General features: G+C 39.4%; 3 protein-coding genes and 2 non-coding genes across 5 annotated transcripts; all 5 read right to left on the reverse strand.

Annotated features, from left to right (window-relative positions):
- Positions 1–2,190: 2,190 nt before the first annotated feature.
- On the reverse strand, positions 2,191–5,393 carry LOC145898995 (cathepsin E-like). The gene is made up of 8 exons (XM_082987701.1): positions 5,259–5,393; positions 5,057–5,204; positions 4,881–5,004; positions 4,684–4,790; positions 3,921–4,126; positions 3,766–3,859; positions 3,444–3,707; positions 2,191–2,843 (listed from the first exon to the last, which is right to left on the reverse strand). The coding sequence occupies exons 1-8, from the start codon at positions 5,309–5,311 to the stop codon at positions 2,676–2,678; spliced, it is 1,164 nt and encodes a 387-aa protein (XP_082843827.1). The 5' UTR covers positions 5,312–5,393; the 3' UTR covers positions 2,191–2,675.
- Positions 5,394–6,614: 1,221 nt separating this feature from the next.
- Positions 6,615–9,861, reverse strand: LOC145898302 (cathepsin D-like). The gene is made up of 11 exons (XM_082986733.1): positions 9,757–9,861; positions 9,382–9,503; positions 9,134–9,275; positions 8,843–8,995; positions 8,650–8,773; positions 8,477–8,583; positions 7,739–7,932; positions 7,590–7,686; positions 7,338–7,517; positions 7,176–7,274; positions 6,615–6,812 (listed from the first exon to the last, which is right to left on the reverse strand). Exons 1-11 carry the CDS (start codon positions 9,859–9,861, stop codon positions 6,615–6,617), a joined length of 1,521 nt encoding a protein of 506 aa, XP_082842859.1.
- Positions 9,862–10,446: 585 nt separating this feature from the next.
- Trnat-ggu (transfer RNA threonine (anticodon GGU)) lies at positions 10,447–10,520 on the reverse strand. Its single transcript has one exon. It is a non-coding gene; the product is annotated as a tRNA-Thr (tRNA).
- A 336-nt stretch (positions 10,521–10,856) lies between these two features.
- On the reverse strand, positions 10,857–20,623 carry LOC145898303 (cathepsin D-like). The gene is made up of 11 exons (XM_082986735.1): positions 20,569–20,623; positions 20,278–20,413; positions 20,085–20,208; positions 19,895–20,001; positions 19,155–19,348; positions 19,006–19,102; positions 18,760–18,933; positions 18,597–18,713; positions 18,058–18,217; positions 11,143–11,248; positions 10,857–11,049 (listed from the first exon to the last, which is right to left on the reverse strand). Exons 1-11 carry the CDS (start codon positions 20,619–20,621, stop codon positions 10,857–10,859), a joined length of 1,461 nt encoding a protein of 486 aa, XP_082842861.1. The 5' UTR covers positions 20,622–20,623.
- Trnat-ggu (transfer RNA threonine (anticodon GGU)) lies at positions 14,294–14,367 on the reverse strand. The gene has a single exon. It is a non-coding gene; the product is annotated as a tRNA-Thr (tRNA).
- Positions 20,624–21,375: the final 752 nt, after the last annotated feature.

The following is a 21,375-nucleotide window of genomic DNA, read 5'->3' on the forward strand; positions in this document are numbered from 1 at the left end:
CTACCCTTGTACTTGCACTCAACTGTTAATAATTGAAAGGTAAAAAAGTTAACAAAAACATTACAAAACAATACAAATTTTTACAGCGGTGTTCCACTATTTTTTTTCGTTTGAGCGACGAATTGGTGTCATTTTGTGTAAAAATAGAGATTCGTCCTATCCGTGAATGTGAAATTATCTTCCCTGTTTTAATATTCTAGTAAACGCCCAAAACACAGTGCGGTAGCTGAAACGTCAAGCGAACTTTGACCACACCCAGTAGACTGTTTTTATCAAAATCATCTGCAAGACTGTAACCTTCAAACGCGACCCAGCAATGATCTATTCGCGTTACTGGAAGACCGCAAGGTTTATTCAAAATCCGCTCAATCCTTAGGTCGTGCGAGGCGGGCCCGCGGTCACCACATCACAAGATGCTGATGAAACCAAACCCTTGTAAAAAATAGTTCCCACTCTTACTACTACGCTGCGGAAACTGATCCTGGGTGACACCTGCCAAAGGATGCCCGGCGTGTTGCGTGGCAGTTATGTCTGGCATGTGACAGGTGCCACTTGACAGTGCTTCCTGCCACACCCACGCGGCGGTAATTATTTGTGTCTCTTGCGTCATCTCCAAGGCAACTAAAAATGTAATAAACACTCCTTGTTTCAACCGTTAACAACCGGATGAAAATTACAAATGATTAAGAAAGAATAAATACACAAGTTATGTTGGTTAATGAATTAGTACTATGGGTAAAAGGAGAGCACTGCCCATTGGAAAATAAATCCCTGATGTAATTCCAATAACCACCTGCTTTGTTGATCTCCACCCATATTTGCAGTGTGCCTCAAATGGCGTCTTCATTTTGAGTTTGTGACTGCCACTGGCCCACTCAAAGGCCTGGACCTTGAAACAGGACAATCGGGCGATCGAATGTGGCAGGGACCTGGGCAGATCAAGACTGAAACAATGACATGGGATATTCCTATACAGATTCTGCCAAATATGCCAACACAAGCAGAAAACATTGCATCCGCACATAATGTATCAGTTCTGCATTTCTGGCAGGGTAGCTTGAAAACTATATTTTACTCAATATTTTCTAGCATACACTTAGACACTCATGTATGACAAATCCCTGAAATTTGTGTTCATTTTGACATTACGCAATACCTTCGAACCTGTGGTTCAGCATTCGTCTTGTCACAAGTGTGGATTAAAGGACCTTGACTGTTTGACTTAACTGACTAAACTACCATCCGTAGCAACAAACATAGCCAACATATGACGATAAAACCACATTTTATCACTTCCATCAGAAATTACTACAGGTTTAGTTGCCTGAGCAACATTATTAATTTTTGGCATAACAGTGGCACGAGTTGATTTTCTTGTAGTACTTGTGCATGTGGTAGGGTGTTAAGTTAATGCTTAATCAGCAGAAACTTGACCAACTCCTGGTTAATCATTATCATGTAGCTTTTAGTTAAAGCCAAAAGCAATTCACCCTCCATACAATGTGGTTTGTTTTCAATGTCTTTTATTTTGCTGTTTTGTAAAGATTCAATATGGTGCAATCATTTTTCTTTTTTTGGATTTTTTTGTACCTTCTTTTGAAAGTACAGGGAATGTCAATTCTTCAACATTGGAAACATTTTTTTTCGTGTTGTAGAGCAGCGTTGTGAATCGAAGTCCATGATTTATGGTTTAGAGTCTGAGATGCAAAACATATCACACCCTCGGACTTCTTTGGCAACGTCGAAAATGTAGTGATGTTGCAAAAACAAAAAATACTCTTGATTCAATTCCATCAATTTTATATTCGACCAAATTATAATATTGTGACGTCATAATCACAACCTCTCCGGTCATGGCAACGGCTTTTCGTAACTAACTTTTTGCCCACCTTTGGTTCATTTGTGACGTCACCGTTTAATCTACGTTTATTTCAACCAACTAATCTGAGTCCAGGAAACTTCAATAAAAACATTCACACAAAACATTGGTATTGTAAATAACTCGAAGTGTTTCTGAGATATTTAACAGTGTCTCGATGACCTGAGCGGTTATTGAGTCTCTTTGATTGTTAAATCTGCTTCTGCCTCGTTCTCACCAGCAAACCGCTGATTCCAAATAAACAGTTTATTATCAGGCTGTGGGAATAAATCCCAAGCCGGCGAATAGCTTGTAGAGTCTCAGTAATAATAGCAGTGTAACAGTAGTACGATGAAACAAGTAGAATTGAATGGAATCAAATAGAATGAATTTACCGGTCTAAACTGGGCTTTTTAAAGCTCTCCATACCGAGAGCTGATTGGTCAATAATGTCACGTGATATCGCGAACCGCTCGAAGTAATGTAATACAAGAACATAGGTGTGATGTGACCTAAGCATAGGAGAACATTTTATGTGGTAAACAGGATGTTGAATGAATCACTTTACTCGAGAATATTCGATGGCTAAATCATTTGGGTCACATTATGGGATTATGCAGTACATGTGCAAAGCTGCACGCAAAACATTACGCAATTCAAGCACTGGTTTCTGTGACGTATGTTACAAATACTTCATTACACAATACAAGCGCTAATTTCTGTGACGTATGTTACAGTATTTACATTGAAATAATATACAGTCTTCCGTGCAAGGAATGCAGGACTTTCTAATTCACATCATTCAAACGTCTATCGTTCATTTGGGATCCGGGTATTCTCGGAAACCGTGGTTCAATTGAGCGAACCCCACACGATCATTAGCGTAGTCGAAAGTGGTGTAGTAATTTCCAAGGAAAACTTGGCCGATGACCCAAACTGCCAAATTTTCGTCTTCGGTAAAACCAATGTAACAAGCTGTCGGCTCCTGTAACATATCGCCTCACCGTAAAAACTTTGTAATCAATACAAAATGTCTCCGGAAGAGCCTTTAATTACTAATTACTATGCCTGGCAGCATCAGCAACAAACAAAATGTCTCTTCTGGCAATAATATTGGTATATAACATATCGGCATCCATCAACGTTATTACTGACGAAGAGCCTTTTTGTATTAAAACTGTTCCTTGCAGCAATATCAGTAATGAATTTGAGCATTATAAAATACCTTTACGTAGTATACATGATACTTGCCTTATTATAAAATATTTGACAGTGCAAGCACGATTACAAAGCTTGTAAGCAAAACCTCAAAAGGCTTAAAGCTGCTGCAGGTCTATTGACGGAAGAACCAACGTTAAAACCTCTTCAAACACAAGTTTTCATCATAAAGCAATGCGTAAATGGCTTGGTCGTGCAGTGAGACAAGACAAAAGAACAGAAAGTTTGGCCTATGAATGCAGCTTAGCTGACAACAACTCCATTCTGAACAGAGGCGTCAACCGAAACTTGGGTAGTGCGCGTTATTAGGTTTAATCTCAGCCGATATATCTACTCCAGTTGGTTTAACACAAGCAATACCACTTACCTTTAATATGTACTGCTCAGGTGTGAGTATGTAGACGATGCCTGACAGCGTGATGGTTACATTCGGCAGTGTGGGAATCGTTGAGCAGGAAATCGCTCCATTTTCATCAGCACCAAGAATATTTCGAATTATTTCGAATTCATCCGGAAATACATAAATATATGGAGCCCCCACGTCGATAAAGGCGTTGCAGCCACCGACACAAAATTGTGACTCATCGCCTTCGCCAATCCTCATACCGTCCACTGCAATAACCCATGCCCCCTGCATTAAAATGATATGGATCACAATAATACTTGTAAGTTATAATTGACAAACATACATTAAGGACAGTATGATAATTGAACTCTCCAGTGAATCTTGTGGTATCCACACCTCCCAAGTACAACTCCACGCCATCACGTTTAAACGGATCCCTAAAAGCGAACGTCACGCAAAATGTTACAATAACTACATATTGTATATATGCAACTTGACCTGTTTAAATACAATGAAAATTGATTCCATGGCACTGCTCCCTGTATATACATTTGGCCAAACACATTTAGCCCATTTTCACTGCTAAACGAAGTTTCGGGATATCCAATTCCTAGGGAACCATCAAATTGAGCTTCAGAGTAAATGTCACCATTAATCCTGATTACTTCAACAAATGTTTGGTTAAAACTCTTCACGCCACCGATCTAAAATGTATGATGATATTTCATAAGTTCATTTGTCGAGGTGCAATGGGTTATATTTGTTTGAGTTTACGCAGATCCATAGATTTAAGCACATAAGTTTAACGTTTGAAGAAGGAAAGAAATATTCAAATTTTAACGTCAAATGTTTCAAATATCGTAATCGACAGATAATTTTGCGATAACAAAAGGCCGGGAAATAATCCTGCAGCTGCAGCATCGTTTCCCAACTGGTGGTACGCGTACCACTGGTGGTGCGCGAAGGCATTCAAGGTGGTACGCGAGCACCATCCCGTTAATTGCGGAATAAATTTCGAATTAGAAAAACCGTAAGTGATCCCAAAATGTTTGTTACTTCATCCCCTAGGTTACTTTGTAACACTCAACTAAGTGGTACGCGAAGAATTTGTTTCACCTCCATGTGGTACACAACCACAAAAAGGTTGGGAATCACTAAGCTATAGAATTATTGTCATAATATTATTGAGTTATGTCTTTCGGATAAGAAACTAATTTAACTTTGCTTCAATCGCGTACAAATAATCGATTCATCATCTCACCATTAGCACGTCCTGACCAACTACACCAATAACTGCGTCCTCTTGATATTTCAATCCATCTGTAGTATAGGTCAGAGATGCCGTGCTGTTGTATTTGCCATGTCTTGCTGCAGAAGGCATTAGGTGTAGGCATTAAAAAAATGTTTAGTGTTTGTATAGCAAACGATAATCGGAATCAATACAACAGATGATCTTACCACAAAAAACATCGGATCTTCTGCACTTAATTGATAGCAACCAAAAAAATGAAGACCACGTGGTAATTTTCACAGTGAACAACTGAGGGGGCGTCCCGATTTCGATCTCTCCAACATATAGGGTCTGAAAAAACGCTTGCTAGTTTAATCCATTCGTACAATGACCATATACATACATTGTCATAGTTGCTGAGGTGTTCGCGACCAATTCCATCAGCAGTAGAAGAGAACTTCACATATTTACTGTGCTGTGTGTATTTGATGTTCTCTGTTCCCCGTTCCTTCACGTCTCTGTGGCTTTTTCTGTGCTTCTGAAGTTTTACACTAAACACACAAAGCACACTTTGGATAGGAAAAATCTTAATTCGCATCGCTTACATGTGACCGCAGCTCAATGTTTCCAACAGCAGAAGAAACACAATAACTTTCATGTTGGTGTCAACATACAACAAAGCAGTGAGTTATTTAATAAATTATAAGAAACTAATCCTGTGACACAACATTTTAGTTTTATCCAAGCTATTGTGACCAGGAGAGACGATCCGCGAAACTGTGAGTGTTTCCGAGGTTTGTGTGATGGACACGGAACAATCAACAACTTCATAAACAAGATCTTCGGCATTAAATGCACGGAAGTCGTTTCAGAAGTTGCTGAGCTAGGAAAAAGTTAAATCCATTGTATAGTTTTCTGTTTGCTCTCTTTGATATTGTTGATAGAAACCAGGGAGCTTTCAAATATCTATTCTGATGATAATCCTGAAACCGCATGTGAAAATTTGATTTTCATAAACAAGGTTCGGTTACAATACCGGTAATTCGCGCATGTCACATATTTTTTTATCTATAGCTACATTCGATAATTGCAATTCACAAGACACAAAGGAATGTCAAATTAAAGTCATGTGTATTTTGCCCACAAATAACAACCACACAGATGAACGATACACAAAAGAAATAAAATCACAAAACACGGATAAAACCACCAAGGTTATTAAGTCGGGCGCCCATCTATAAATGTTCGTAAATTGTAATGTTGAACCTTCCCATGGAGATACTAAGCCTTAACAGATGCATTTACTTCACCACACGATTCATACCGTCTCTCGAAATAACACGTTTGGATAGGTCTATGGATACTTTATTCCTGCCAATCAGTTGCTGCCACTGCTAAGTGTGTAAAAATGAAACAACATGATTGGTTTGCGCTCTTTCTTTAACCATTAAACCCCACCCGGTAATTTTGCATTAGTTGTGAAATTAATTTTGAAATTCTTTTTCCTGAAAAGCTTCTGAGGAATCTGAAGCCGCCGACTAATATTTATTTATTTCCTGGAACACACTACAGAGCACTTACATACAGTGTTAGACAAAACAGTGCAAAAAGCAATTGACGAATTTACTCACAAACGATTTTGAAATATGATAAGCAAAGTGACACGTTGTCTGAGGTCACTATTGGTTGAGCTTTGCTTGGCCATAGTGTTTCCACCTTGTTTTCTCTGTAGGTTTGCACCAAGTTTGATGCCCAATAGATGACGGTGATTATTCTGTCACCACAAAGTTAAAGGCGTTTTGTCAGCAAAGTAGTCAGATAGTCACACCAGCTGCACTGATGAGACATTATAGGATCTGTCTGCAGCTTACACGATTTTGAAATAGTTTGGGATTTCGCTTTGTAGTGGTTGAAAGACTGAATGATTTAAAGAAACAACACAAGATTCGTCATAATTTTCATCAGTTTCTTAGAAACATCCGATGACCGGGGCGTTTACTGGTCCGTGGCTTGAGGGATGCGAATCCCACTCTGTCGTTGGCAAAATCGAACGTGGTGTAGTAATTGGACATGAACCACTGACCAAGTATCCAAAATGGACCTCCAAGAATTTCGGGTACATCATATGCACTGAATGCAGAGTAGCACCAATTTTCATTCTATGGCAAAGGGCATGTGTTTGTTAACTTATCACTGACATATACTTAACAATTAGTTTCACTGCCATTACAGCTAAGCCATCGCAGCTAAGCTAGATCAAATACTTTGTTCTTACAAGTCGGAGCAAGATCTGAAGAATTAAGCTCCCGTGTAGGTTTGAACTCACGACCCTGGGCTGACCTGGCCCAACGCCCTATCGACTGAGCTACGCCAGCTCAGTGGTTTCACGGGGTATACTGTGGCCATGATACTCTGGTGCACATACGCACAACTTGTCAGGCGACCTTCACATTTACGTAGGGGATCTTTACCATCTTAATCAAATTAACAATAAACTATTAACGCTCCGTTAGTCGACGAACCTGAATAAAGTATTGCTCTGGTGTAAGTTTGTATTTAATTCCAGATAGAGTGATGGTGACATTCGGCATTTTCGAGATATTTGTACAAGATGTAAAGCACTGCAAGACAGAATATTCCTCTTAATTTTCAGTTAACAACGTTAAATAATTAATATTTCTGACCGAATATTTGTCATTCTTCTGATGGCAGCCAATAGCCTTGTTGAGCTTCCAGATTTCAGCCGTTGGTCCATAGATACGAATTATACTACATGCAATAACAGCCTGGCATCCTCCAACGCAACATTTGACATCAGTGCTATCGTCAACTGTCAAACCGTCCATGGATACTTGCCAATATCCCTAATAAGTAATCGTTAATCTAAATGCATTTCCCATTCCATAGGCCTACATAGATTGTTAGTTGCTACCTGCCTTCTTTACAACTTTGTGGTAGTTAAACATACCAGTGAATCTTGAAGGGTTCACACCACCCAAGTATAATTCCCCACCATCGGACTCGAACGGATTACTAAATGTTTGTCCGTTAGAAATGTTCAAAGTCATTTTTTAGTCTGGTTCACCTGTTTAGATAAAACGAAAACTGATTTTTTTCCACTGCTCCCTGCTTGAACATTTGGTTGAACACCGGTGTGATGCCGTTCTTTGCTATTTGTGGATATCCCAATCCAACAATCCCATCATATGGCACATCAGAACCGCCAGGATTCCTGATAACTTCGGCGAACGTCTGATTGAAACTCTTCAAACCACCAATCTAACCCAAAAGTTATTTATTAATTTTGTCAACTGATCATTGATAAAAAGATGAACCAAACATAAACTTGACTTTTCTGTTATTGTGTCTTCATGGTGTACAAACATTTTGTCTGTGCTATTGCCAGCTTCACATAAATAATAATAAACACGAGGCATCGCTCGCCGTCACATTCTGATTATTTTTTAATGTTCTAAGAACTATGCAAAAATATTTTGAACATGATTAACGTAAGGGAGTAATTGGCTTTTTTTCTCCATTGCTACTTGGCCCCATGACATGAATGCTTGTTGGGTGGCTCGTGATGCGGCGTCAACGAACGATTTTATTGAATGGAATTACGTAGGTATTCGGCTTCCAATGCGCAGAGCTTACATTTTGTTGTAAAGTTTTCTTGCAAAATCAATCCAATTGCCACAAATTAATGTTTGCAAGTTCAGGACCCAATATTTTACTTTGTCTATTGTTACTTGCGTATGAACACCATGCACGTGATATTCCAAGCATTACAAATTTATTCAAACTGTAGTTGAAAACTCCTTACCGAGACGACATCTTGGCTGCAGTAACCACTCGAAAAAAAATCAAATATTTTCGTCCCATTCTTAACATAGGTTGAGGAAGCAGCACTGTCATATTTGCGATGGTTCACTAAAAAAAATCGGAAATAATTCTAAAAAAATGTGCCCTAAATTTAAACAGGATAATTTTATTTACCGCATGACTTGTCAAGTTTGTTGCAGTGAATCGACGGAATCAACAAATTTGACATGATCGTGTCAAAAACAACTGTAAACGGTTGTGGGGGAGTTCCTATTGTTATCTCTCCATAATAATATCGCTGGAATGAAGATTCACTTGTTTAATCAGCTTAGAAGCGTGTAAAACCACAATAATATCATTTATTTACATCTTCGTCGTTGATGAGTGGCTCGCTACCAATTCCACCAGCAGCAGATAGGAACTTGGCGTATTTAGTGTTGTTGTGGTATTTAGTGTTATTTGATTGTTTTCCGTTAGGTGCAGTTACCTTTCGAAGCTTGATACTAAACATATACCAGAACTTGGAAATAGAACGAATTACATAAACTTAGAACGTCAGACATGAAAAAATATACAATGCCTTAAGGTAGCTTTGCATGAAAATAAATAGTTAACAAACATTCTACAGCGTCAGGCACTTGTAATTTGCAACACTCACCTGTAACCTTTGCTCAGTGTTCCAAACAGAAGAAGATAAAAAATTACTTTCATCATCTTGATAATGACACAGCAATGACTGGAAACATATGATATCAAAGAACTGATGTTGTTTGTTGTACAACGATATAAGCTGTTGACGCCTGCAAAGAAAACCATGAACTATTGAAGGCAGCAAAAGAACTCCACGCCCCTTCCTGCAGTTTGTATAGATCCGAAACTTAAATCGATAAGCATTCAGTTTCATACAAGAAAGGAACATCAAAAGTTGTTGTCTGGTCGATGAATTCATCTACCCATGGGTTTGCATTCATCTTTGTGTTTTGTCCCATAAATACAAAATAGCACAATTCATCCTTTCGTCTTCGTTGCTGGAATGCAAAGACAGAAATTGTGGCAGGAATAGTTTGGACGAATATTCGTGTTTTTCAGATTTTGGTTGTCGTGAGACCAAAATAAATATAATAAGATAAAAAATGACTTTAACATAGAAAATAAATGTTCCATGATGGCAAACAACCCTCATTGAATATGATTTGCTTAAAACCAAGTTATTACGACTGGCAAAGATAAACAACACATATTTCACGCTGCGATAACTGTTCGTGTTTTCGAACCTTTTACCGACACGTAACTTAAAACAATCAGGAACTTCTTGAACCGGATATCTGACGTTGAATGCTCGGATGGAATTTCAACAGTTGCTGAGTAAGCACCCCGTAAGCCCATTGTCCCTGTATCGACTTGCACTCGCGTGTTTGTGACAGTATTTTGCATGGATGTTTTGTTTCTGGCGTTACTAAGGGACTATTGAATGTTGAGAGTCAAAAATAATTTGAAATAATCTCGATTTCATGTTTGATTTTGTTCGATTAGATGCAGTTCAAGAAAGGTCACTTTGGAAAACGTAAACTTACCACCAGTTTGACAAAATCATCGCCACAGAAGACGAAACAACTTTTTGTTGTACACAATTTTGAAAAAGTATGGACACTTATCTGTAACACAAGTTCTGTTTATTTTTTAAATCAAATATTGCAGCCAATGCGCCGGTATTTGTGTAAAGGTAAAAAAATATAAACCAAACGTTTTCTTTAAGGCTTGTTTAACTTATTTGATGAGTTGGAAAGTGAACTACACGTTTCCATTTACATCCACACAAACAAAACACATAATATCAACGCAGAAGTAATGCCATGCTTACGCATAGCAAGGCGGGATTGCCCCACTGCGCAGGCCCTCGTAGACGAGGCATTGCAGCCAAGCTGGATCAGCCACTTTTCCCGACAAGTCGGAGCGAGATCTGAAAAATCAAGCTCCCGGTGAGGTTTGAACTCACGACCCTGGGCTAACCAGGCCCAACGCTCTACCAACTGAGCTACAGGAGCTTCACGGGGTATATTGTGGCCAAGGTACACTGGTGCGCAAGCGCACAACTTGTCAGGCGACCTTCACATGCGTAGAGGATCTCCACCATACCGTAATCAGACAACGCAGAAGTAATGCCATGCTTACGCATAGCAAGGCGGGATCGCACCATCGCACCACATAATATCAAATAACGTAATGCCCAATTCAACAATTCTAAGTTTTGTGTAGTTTAATATTCACTTGTGACTTCATTCATTACAGATTATGACGTAACAGGTGGTAGAACGCTTGATTTTCTACAATAAATATATACAAGACAATCTCCTTTAAACCGCGGTTGGTTTTGGTGCCTGCTACACAGATATAACCGCTGGAGTCGTGCGCCGTAACTTTAGCGCTCTTATGTGACTGTGCTCCCCTCTGGTTTTTGGCCGCTTGTAGGCGCACGTGAGTGTCGGCTTGTCAATGCGGACGAGGTCAACCCGACAACGTTGTTTGTCGATTTTAGGTTTGCATTTTTGGTGCCAATCAACCGGTAACTGCAGTCTGGAATAAGCAACAGAGTTTCTTGATATGAATTCAATGAAAAAATATGAATTTATTTACGTAAAAATATTTTGCGCCACTTTAATCACTTACACATCACAGCATATAACTGCGTCATCGTAGCACGTGCACTTGTGACATTCATCGGTGAGCCATGTGTTGAAGAAGGTATATCTTCTTCCCTTGTACTTGCACTCAACTGTAAATAATCCAAAGGTAAAAAAGGTAATAAAATCATGACAAAATAAAACAAATTTTTACAGCGGGGTTCCACTATTTTTTTTCGTGTGAGCGATGAATTGGCGTCGTTTTGTGTAAAAATAGAGATTGGACTCAGCGTGGTGAATGTGAAATTATCTTCCCTGTCTTAATATTCAAGTAAACGCCCAAACCACAGTGCGGTAGCTGAAACGTCAAGCGAACTTTAACCACACCCAGTAAACTGTTTTTATCGAAATAAACTACAAGCCAGTAACCTTTAAACGCGACCCAGCAATGATCTATTCGCGTTATTGGAAGACCGCAAGGTTTATTTAAAATCCGCTCAAATCCTCAGGTCGTGCGAGACAGGCCCGCGGTCACCACATCACAAGATGCTGATGGAACCAAACCCTTGCCTAAAATAGATCCCACTCTTACTACGACTTGAGACGCCTCTACTACGCTTCGGAAACTGAACCTGGGTGACACCTGCCAAAGGATGTCCGGCGTGTTGCGTGGCAGGTATGTCTGGCATGTGACAGGTGCCACTCGTCGGTGCTTCCTGCCACACCCCCGCTTCGCGTGACACCTTAACATGACTGGGGTATATCTGGTCGCAATATTTTATCACAGATTCCCAATAGAAATAAACCGAACGTCTAGATTATAATTTTAATAAGGACGAGCCCATCTCGCGGTTTAACAATTATGACGCAATAGGTAAAACAGAACGGTCATAAGTTCAAATTAAAACAAAATCAATGCGTGTTCAAGATGTTGTTCGCTCAAACCCAACTCTGGAACGAAAAAGCAGAAACTTGCAACATATTATCTTTGTGTAAATCCTGCGCGCTGATTATTTGAAACCTATGAATGTGGTTCGGAGTTAGAAAGCAAAACTTAATGGCTGGCGAAGCCTCTTGTCGACAACCAATCGCAAAGAGACAAATTTAAATCTTAATTTAGCCTTCGTACACTGAATCAGTTTTCCAAAGTATTTTATGACCACGGCGGTAATTATTTGTGTCTCTTGCGTCGTCACCACTCGAGAAGTGCAAATAACAATGTAATAAACACTCCTTGTTTAAACTGTTAACAACAGGATAAAAATGACAAAAGACCTCAAATGGCGTCTTCATTTTGAGTTTGTGACTGCCACTCAAAGGCCTGGACCTTGAAACAGGACAATCGGGCGATCGAATGTGGCAGGGACCTGGGCAGATCAAGACTGAAACAATGACATGGGATATTCCTATACAGATCCTACCAAATATGCCAACACAATCAGAAAACATTGCATCCGCACATAATGTATCAGTTCTGCATTTCTAGCAGGGTTGCTTGAAAACTATATTTTACTCAGTATTTTCTAGCATACACTTAGGTACGCTCATGTATGACCACTCCCTGAAATTTCTGTTCAGTTTGACATTACGCAATACCTTCGAACCTGTGGTGCAGCATTCGTCTTGTGGATTAAAGGGCCTTGACTGTTTGACTTAACTGACTAAACTACCATCCGTAGCAACAAAAATAGCCAACATATGACGATAAAACCACATTTTATCACTTCCATCAGAAATTACCACAGATTTTGTTGCTGGAGCAACATTAGTAATTTTTGGCATAACAGGGGATTTTCTTGTAGTACTTGTGCATGTGGTAGACTGTTAAGTTGATGCTTAATCAGCAGAAACTTGACCAACTCCTGGTTAATCATTAACATTTAGCTTTTAGTTAAAGCCAAAAGCAATTCACCCTCCATACAATGTGGTTTGTTTTCAATGTCATTTATTTTGCTGTTTTGTAAAGATTCAATATGGTGCAATCTTTTTTCTTTTTTTGGATTTTTTTTGTACCTTTTTTTGAAAGTACAGGGAATGTCAATTCTCGAACATTGGAAACATTTTTTTTCGTGTTTTAGAGCAGCGTTGTGGAATCGAAGTCCATGATTTATGGTTTAGAGTCTGAGATGCAAAAAATACCCACCCTCGGACTCCTTTGGCAACGTCGAAAATGTAGTGATATTGCAAAAACAAAAAAATACTCTTGATTCAATTCCGTAAATTTTTTTTCGACCAAATTATAATATTGTGACGTCATCATCACAACCTCTCCGGTCATGGCAACGGCTTTTCGTAACCAACTTTATGCCCATCTTTGGTTCATTTGTGACGTCACCGTTTAATCTACGTTTATTTCAACCAACTAATCTGAGTCCAGGAAACTTCAATGAAAACATTCACACAAAACATTGGTATTGTAAATAACTCGAAGTGTTTCTGAGATATTTAACAGTGTCTCGATGACCTGAGCGGTTATTGAGTCTCTTCGATTGTCAAATCTGCTTCTGCCTCGTTCTCACCAGCAAACCGCTGATTCCAAATAAACAGTTTATTATCAGGCTGTGGGAATAAATCCCAAGCCGGCGAATAGCTTGTAGAGTCTCAGTAATAATAGCAGTGTAACAGTAGTACGATGAAACAAGTAGAATCAAATAGAATCAAATAGAATGAATTTACTGGTCTAAACTGGGCTTTTTAAAGCTCTCCATACTGAGAGCTGATTGGTCAATAATGTCACGTGATATCGCGAACCGCTCGAAGTAATGTAATACAAGAACATAGGTGTGATGTGACCTAAGCATAGGAGAACATTTTATGTGGTAAACAGGATGTTGAATGAATCACTTTACTCGAGAATATTCGATGGCCAAATCATTTGGGTCACGTTATGGGATTATGCAGTACATGTGCAAAGCTGCACGCAAAACATTACGCAATTCAAGCACTGGTTTCTGTGACGTATGTTACAAGTACTTCCCCCCAGATTTGCAGGTGATGAATATAACATCAGCTGCGGGCGATTAAAAGATTGTTAATGCGATTGAACGAGTAAAATGCAAATGGTAGGTACGGAAAAAAATGATGTAATACGCAAATTTGGTATGTTATTAGGTTTGCAGGCTTGACAGCCCAGGCATTGTAGCCTAGCTGGATCAGCCACTTTTTCCTGACAAGTCGGAGCAAGATTTGAAAAATCAAGCTCCCGGTGAGGTTTGAACTCACGACCCTGGGCTAACCAGGCCCAACGCTCTACCAACTGAGCTACAGGAGCTCAGTGGTTTCACGGGGTATATTGTGGCCAAGGTACACTGGTGCGCAAGCGCACAACTTGCCAGGCAACCTTCAGATATACGTAGGGGATCTCTACCACCGTGTCAGGTAACGCAGTAATATTTCGTGCCATGGCATGAATGGCAGGATCGCCCCACTGCGCAGGTCCTTGCTTGGCGATCACAGCTATCGTATCGCGATCATTTGGTATGCTATTAATAGAGAAATCTCGGTTATAATGGTGCACAAGGAAAAGTCACAACAAATGTGCAATGACATGCGAATACACAAAGGGAGATTACTCTGTCATGGGGTTGATAACAATGCGGGAAACTTCACCCTTTAAAAAGATTTATGGATAGGTTATGCGACTATGCAGTACGAGGTGCGGTTGGTTCTTGCTGGGCATCTACATTTTGTAAATCAGGGTACAATGCATGCGAAGGATTATTTTCAGCCTCGTTTTGTACTGCTGCTTCAGGTTCGTTACCTGCGGTGCATTCCTTTTAAAGGGATTTAAATTTGACCAAGCCCGTGCTATATAATGAGCAACATTTGGTCTTACACATGGGTAAAGGCGTAGCCAGACATGCTTAATTGCATGGCCTGTTAATATGACACCCCAAATTAAGAATAAAATGACTAAAATAGCCAAGATACTGCTCCAAAATGGGTCTGTTATAGAGGGGAGTGCCATTAATAATGTTTGTTTAAGTACTGAATGGATACTGCTTGAAGATGCGCAAATTTGCCACATCCGACGTTTTGGAGAAGTCCTTTTGCCTCCAAAATACGAGTCTAAGCGTTCATTCTGCCGTTTGGTCTGTGCCAGTAACGCAAGAATTGAGTCTAGATCCCTCAGCGGGTAATGAGGGGTTCCTATAGGAACATTCTATAGAATGTTCGAAGCTTCGATAAAGTTATCTTACTTAATCGACATATTAATAGGAAGCAATTGCGGGGATAATTGGTTGATATTCGTATCAACGTGGGACATTGTACAATTAATAAACCGAAAGATTTTTTCTTGTATTTTAAAGTGAAAAATCCTGTTAGGTTGGTAGTGCTCTACAAACTGTACCTTTGAGTGTAATTCTCTGTTAGAATACAGCTGCCAAACGGTTTACTTCGATTTAGCGGGCCCTGCTAATTCGGTAAACAATGGATTGTGGCGTACACATTAATGTATTGTAAAGAGCGTATACGTACATTTCGGTACGTGCAGCCTATCTCTGTGATAGTTTCTCCAGTAATGGCTGCTTTCTGTTGTCCCGTGAGTAATGATATAGTAAGAGAGGGGTAATGCGCGCGTTAGTTGCAAGTAGCAACGAGAGATAAGATTGCAGATGACATTCTAGGTAAGATGCATCAGCATTCAGGTGTTGGAAACTTGATCGTAATTGATCATTTAAATCGTTTAGGTAAAAACCAATAGCAGTTGGCATGGCCTTAGCAGGCGGGCGTAATAGTGCCTGATAATTGGGCTGGACAAAATCGCATGGAGTGGGATGTTTGTGCTCCAAAAAAGTAATAAGTGTCTGTAGTACTTATTTCTACAGCGGGACATGATATGGCTGGAATTTCCTTTAACATGGCATTTTTTGGTCATGTTGAGCAGGTGGCGATGGCAGGTTTCCGGGGGAATATCTCGTATTCCGCAACTTGTTGCGGCGAACAAATGCGCAAATTGAAATCGAGGGCAGTTGTGCCGGTGCACCATAACATGGTTAATAATACAATTATGTACAAGGAGGGATGTCTTGTTAATTGCCTTTCCATTGGCAAGGGGGGTGCATTTGTTTGCACGAGGACCGAAACGCGCGTGATAAAAACACAAGTCTGAGTTATAACGCTGTCTATTTGGGGGATGTCCCGAAAATTGTTTGCGCGGCTGCCGTGACGTACTGTACTGCTGCGGCTGCTGAAACAGCTGATGAGAGCTTCCGGTCGCGCGTTGCGGTGCTGTATTACGTGGCTGAACTGCGTCACGCCTGAACGGGTATGCTTGCCTGTTGTAATATTGATAATTTTGGCGATCAGAATAATTCGGTATTGGCGTGCCCTGTCCTGTAGCTGAAGATTGAAACGTAGTTAACAATTCCTGTAGCTGGCTTGTTAAACGTTGCATTTCATTTGGTTGCGTGCGGTCGCTTGGCGCATTGGGGATAATGGGGTTACTGTTTTACTTCGTGTGCGCTTACTTACGGGCGAAAAAGTGGCTTTCTTTGTGAATTTACTCAACGTGGCTGTTACAAGTTTGTTAGGAAACCCAACACAAAAGTTAATAAAAAAATGGCGTCTGGAGCAATATGCTGGCTTGGGGAAGATGGGTTGCAAATGCCGAAACAACAGGCGTTTGCATTAATTTGTAATTGCCAAAAACAACAGGGTATTGCGTTAGCAGTCTGCAATTATTACAGTTTCCTATTGGTGGTGACAAACCGTTATGCCGGACAAACAATTGGCGCTAAACTATGTAAGTTTATGAAAATTTCCATAGCGACCGAGGTCTTATGGGAGCTTTTAGGCTTTTAAAGGGGTGAAACACAATATGCACATTGAAACAATTAAATGCGTGTGCGAGCGATTATAGTTTCTGAATTATTCGTTTTTGTTAAAGATCTTCGGCATTAAATGCACGGCAGTCTTTTCAGAAGTTGCTGAGCTGTGAAAAAGTTAAATCCATTGTCTAGGTTTCTGTTTGCTCTCGCGTTAATCTTGTTGATAGAAACCAGTGAGCTTTCAAATATCTATTCTGATCATAATCCTGAAACCGCATCTGAAAATTTGATTTTCATAAACAAGGTTCGGTTACAATACCGGTAATTCGCGCCTGTCACATATTTTCTTATCTATAGCTACATTCGATAATTGCAACTCACAAGTCACGAAGGAAACTCAAATTAAAGTCATGTGTATTTTGCCCACAAAAAACAACCACACAGATGAACGATACACAAAAGAAATAAAATCACAAAACCACGGATAAAACCATCAAGGTTATTAAGGCAGGTGCCCATCTGTAAATGTTCGTAAATTGTAATGTTGAACCTTCCCATGGAGATACCAAGCCTTAAAAAGCAGATGCATTTAATTCACCACACGAATTGTACTCTCTTTCGAAATAAACGTTTGGACAGCTCTTTTTGATACTTTTGTGTTCTTTCTTTAACTATTAAACCCCATCCGGTAATATGACATTAATTATGAAATTCAAATTTTGAAATTTTTTTTCCTGAAAAACTTCTGAGGAATCTGAAGCCGCCGACTAATATATATTTATTTCCTGGAACACACTACAGAGCACTTACATACAGTGTTAGACAAAACAGTGCAAAAAGCAATTGACGAATTTACTCACAAACGATTTTGAAATATGATAAGCAAAGTGACACGTTGCCTGAGGTCACTATTGGTTGAGCTTTGCTTTGCCATAGTGTTTCCACCTTGTTTTCTCTGTAGGTTTGCACCAAGTTTGATGACCAATAGATGACGGTGATTATAAGCAAAGTAGTCTGATAGTCACACCAGCTGCACTGATGAGACATTATAGGTCGAAATGAGACATTATAGGATCATTTGGGATTTCGCTTTGTAGTGGTTGAAAGACTGAATGATTTAAGGAAACAACACAAGATTCGTCATAATTTTCATCAGTTTCTTAGAAACATCCGATGACCGGGGCGTTTACTGGTCCGTGGCTTGAGGGATGCGAACCCCACTCTGTCGTTGGCAAAATCGAACGTGGTGTAGTAATTGGAAATGAAGTATGCCCCAAGTATCCAAAATGGACCTCCAACTTCTTTGAAGACATCAATACCACTGAATGCAGAGTAGCACCAACCTTCGTACTATGGCAAAGGGCATGTGTTTGTTAACTTATCACTAACATATACTTAACAATTAGTTTCACTGGCATTACAGCTAAGCCATCGCAGCTAAGCTAGATCAAATACTTTGTTCCGACAAGCAAGATCTGAAAAATTAAGCTCCCGTGTAGGTTTGAACTCACGACCCTGGGCTGACCTGGCCCAACGCCGTATCGACTGAGCTACGCCAGCTCAGCGGTTTCACGGGGTATACTGTGGCCATGATACTCTGGTGCACATACGCACAACTTGTCAGGCTACCTTTACATTTATGTAGGGGATATATACCATCGTATTCAAAAATGTTTCTTCAAACTTAACAATTAACAATAAACTATTAACGCTCCGTTAGTCGACGAACCTGAAAAAAGTATTGCTCCGGTGTAAGTTGGTATTTAATACCAGATAGAGTGATGGTGACATTCGGCATTTTCGAGATATTTGTACAAGATGTTATGCACTGCAAGACAGAATACTCCTGTTTAATTTTCAGTTAACAACGTTTAATAATTAATATTTCTGACCGAAGATGTGCTCCGATGGCAGCCAATAGCCTTGTTGAGCTTTCTGATTTCACCAGTTGGTCCAGAGATGTAATTTAAATCAGATACAATAACAGCTTGACATCCTCCAACGCAACATTTGACATCAGTTCTATCGTCAACTGTCAAACCGTCCATGGATACTTGCCAATATCCCTAACAAGTAATCGTTAATCTAAATGCATTTTCCATTCCATAGGCCTGCATAGATTGTTAGTTGCTACTTGCCTTCTTTACAACTTTGTGGTAGTTAAACTTGCCAGTGAATCTTGAAGGGTTCACACCACCCAAGTATAACTCCCCACCATCTGACTCGAATTGATTCCTAAATGTTTGACCGTTAAAAATGTTCAAAGTGATTTTGTTGTCTGGTTCACCTGTTTAGATAAAACGAAAACTGATTTTTTTCTACTGCTCCCTGCTTGAACATTTGGTTGAACACCGGTGTGATGCCGTTCTTTGCCATTTGTGGATATCCCAATCCCACAATTCCATCATTTGGTTCACCCGAACCGCCAGGATACCTGATAACTTCGGCGAACGTCTGATTGAAACTCTTCAAACCACCAATCTAACCCAAAAAGTTATTCATTAATTTTGTCAACTGATCATTGATAAAAAGATGAACCAAACATAAACTTGACTTTTCTGTTATTGTGTCTTCATGGTGTACAAACATTTTGTCTGTGCTATTGCCAGCTTCACTTAAAATAGTAAACATGATCTATCGCTCGCCGTGATATTCTGATTATTTTTTAATGTTCTAAAAACTATGCGAAAATATTCTGAACATAATAAACGCAAGGGAGTAATTGGCTCTTTTTCTCCATTGCTACTTGGCCCCATGGCATGAATGCTTGTTGGGTGGCTCGTGATGCGGCGTCAACAAACGTTTTTATTAAATGGAATTACGTAGGTATTCGGCTTCCAATGCGCAGAGCTTGCATTTTATATGAGGTTTTGGCACAAAATCAATCCAATTGCCACAAATTAATGTTTGCAAGTTCAGGACCCATTATTTTACTTTGTCTATTGTTACTTGTGTATTGAGACCATGCACGTGATCGATTCCAACCAATCATAATTAATTCAAACTGTATAGTTGAAAACTCCTTACCGAGACGACATCTTGGCTGCAGTAACCACTCAATAGTTGATTAAATATTTTAGTCCCATTCTTAACATAGGTGGAGGAAGCAGCACTGTTATATTTACGATGGTTAACTGAAAAAAATCGGAAATAAAAAAAAAAAAAAAGTTTTGACGAAATGTGCCCAAAGTTTAAACAGGATAATTGTTTTTTATACCACATGACTTGTCAAGTTTGTAGCAGTGAATCGACGGAATCCACAAATTCGAAATGAGCATAGAAAAAGCCACTGTAAAAGGTTGTGGGGGAGTTCCTATTGTTATCTCTCCATAATAATATAGCTGGAATGAAGATTCACTTGTTTAATCCGCTTAAAAGCGTGTAAAACCACAATAATATCATTTATTTACATCTTCGTAGTTGATGAGTGACTCGCTACCAATTCCACCAACAGCAGATAGGAACTTGGCGTATTTAGTGTTGTTGCGGTATTTAGTGTTATTTGATTGTTTTCCGTTAGGTGCAGTTACCTTTCGAAGCTTGATACTAAACATATACCAGAACTTGGAAATATAACGAATTACATAAACTTAGAACGTCAGACATTAAAAAATATACAATGCCTTGAGGTAGCTTTGCATGAAAATAAATAGTTAACAAACATTCCACAGTGACAGGCACTTGTAATTTGCAACACTCACCTGTAACCTTTGCTCAGTGTTCCAAACAGAAGAAGATAAAAAATTACTTTCATCATCTTGATAATGACACAGCAATGACTGGAAACATATGATATCAAAGAACTGATGTTGTTTGTTGTACAACGATATAAGCTGTTGACGCCTGCAAAGAAAACCAGGAACTATTGAAGGCAGCAAAAGAACTCCGCGCCCCTTCCTGTAGTTTGTATAGATCCGAAACTTAAATCGATAAGCATTCAGTTTCATACAAGAAAGGAACATCAAAGGTTGTTGTCTGGTCGATGAATTCGTCTACCCAAGTATGGGTTTGCATTTATCTTTGTGTTTTGTCCCATAAATACAAAATAGCACAATTCATCCTTTCGTCTTCGTTGCTGGAATGCAAAGACAGAAATTGTGGCAGGAATGGTTTGGACGAATATTCGTGTTATTCAGATTTTGGTTGTCGTGAGACCAAAATAAATATAATAAGATAAAAAATGACTTTAACATAGAAAATAAATGTTCCATGATGGCAAACATCTCTCATTGAATATGATTTGCTTAAAACCAAGTTATTACGACTGTCAAAGATAAACAACACATATTTCACGCTGCGATAACTGTTCGTGTTTTCGAACCTTTTACCGACACGTAACTTAAAACAATCAGGAACTTCTTGAACCGGATATCTGACGTTGAATGCTCGGATGGAATTTCAACAAATGCTGAGTAAGCACCCCGTAAGCCCATTGTCCCTGTATCGACTTGCACTCGCGTGTTTGTCACAGTATTTGCATGGATGTTTTGTTTCTGGCGTTACTAAGG

The sequence above is a fragment of the Ascidia mentula genome, chromosome 4 (assembly GCF_947561715.1).
Source record: "Ascidia mentula chromosome 4, kaAscMent1.1, whole genome shotgun sequence".
NCBI lineage: Eukaryota > Metazoa > Chordata > Ascidiacea > Phlebobranchia > Ascidiidae > Ascidia > Ascidia mentula.

What these genes read in the sequence shown, in the direction of transcription:
- LOC145898995 (XM_082987701.1), bottom strand. Translation starts at nt 5,311, where the DNA reads ATGAAAGTTATTGTGTTTCTTCTGCTGTTGGAAACATTGAGCTGCGGT. An exon ending in ACATTGAGCTGCGGTCACAT is followed by an intron (nt 5,205 to 5,258) that starts GTAAGCGATGCG and finishes TTGTGTGTTTAG; the next exon opens with TGTAAAACTTCAGAAGCACA. An exon ending in ACCTCAGCAACTATGACAAT is followed by an intron (nt 5,005 to 5,056) that starts GTATGTATATGG and finishes GCGTTTTTTCAG; the next exon opens with ACCCTATATGTTGGAGAGAT.
- LOC145898303 (XM_082986735.1), bottom strand. Translation starts at nt 20,621, where the DNA reads ATGAAAGTAATTTTTTATCTTCTTCTGTTTGGAACACTGAGCAAAGGT. An exon ending in ACACTGAGCAAAGGTTACAG is followed by an intron (nt 20,414 to 20,568) that starts GTGAGTGTTGCA and finishes GTATATGTTTAG; the next exon opens with TATCAAGCTTCGAAAGGTAA. An exon ending in CACTCATCAACTACGAAGAT is followed by an intron (nt 20,209 to 20,277) that starts GTAAATAAATGA and finishes TCTTCATTCCAG; the next exon opens with CTATATTATTATGGAGAGAT.
- LOC145898302 (XM_082986733.1), bottom strand. Translation starts at nt 9,861, where the DNA reads ATGGGCTTACGGGGTGCTTACTCAGCAACTGTTGAAATTCCATCCGAG. An exon ending in ACACTGAGCAAAGGTTACAG is followed by an intron (nt 8,996 to 9,133) that starts GTGAGTGTTGCA and finishes TCTATTTCCAAG; the next exon opens with TTCTGGTATATGTTTAGTAT. An exon ending in CACTCATCAACGACGAAGAT is followed by an intron (nt 8,774 to 8,842) that starts GTAAATAAATGA and finishes TCTTCATTCCAG; the next exon opens with CGATATTATTATGGAGAGAT.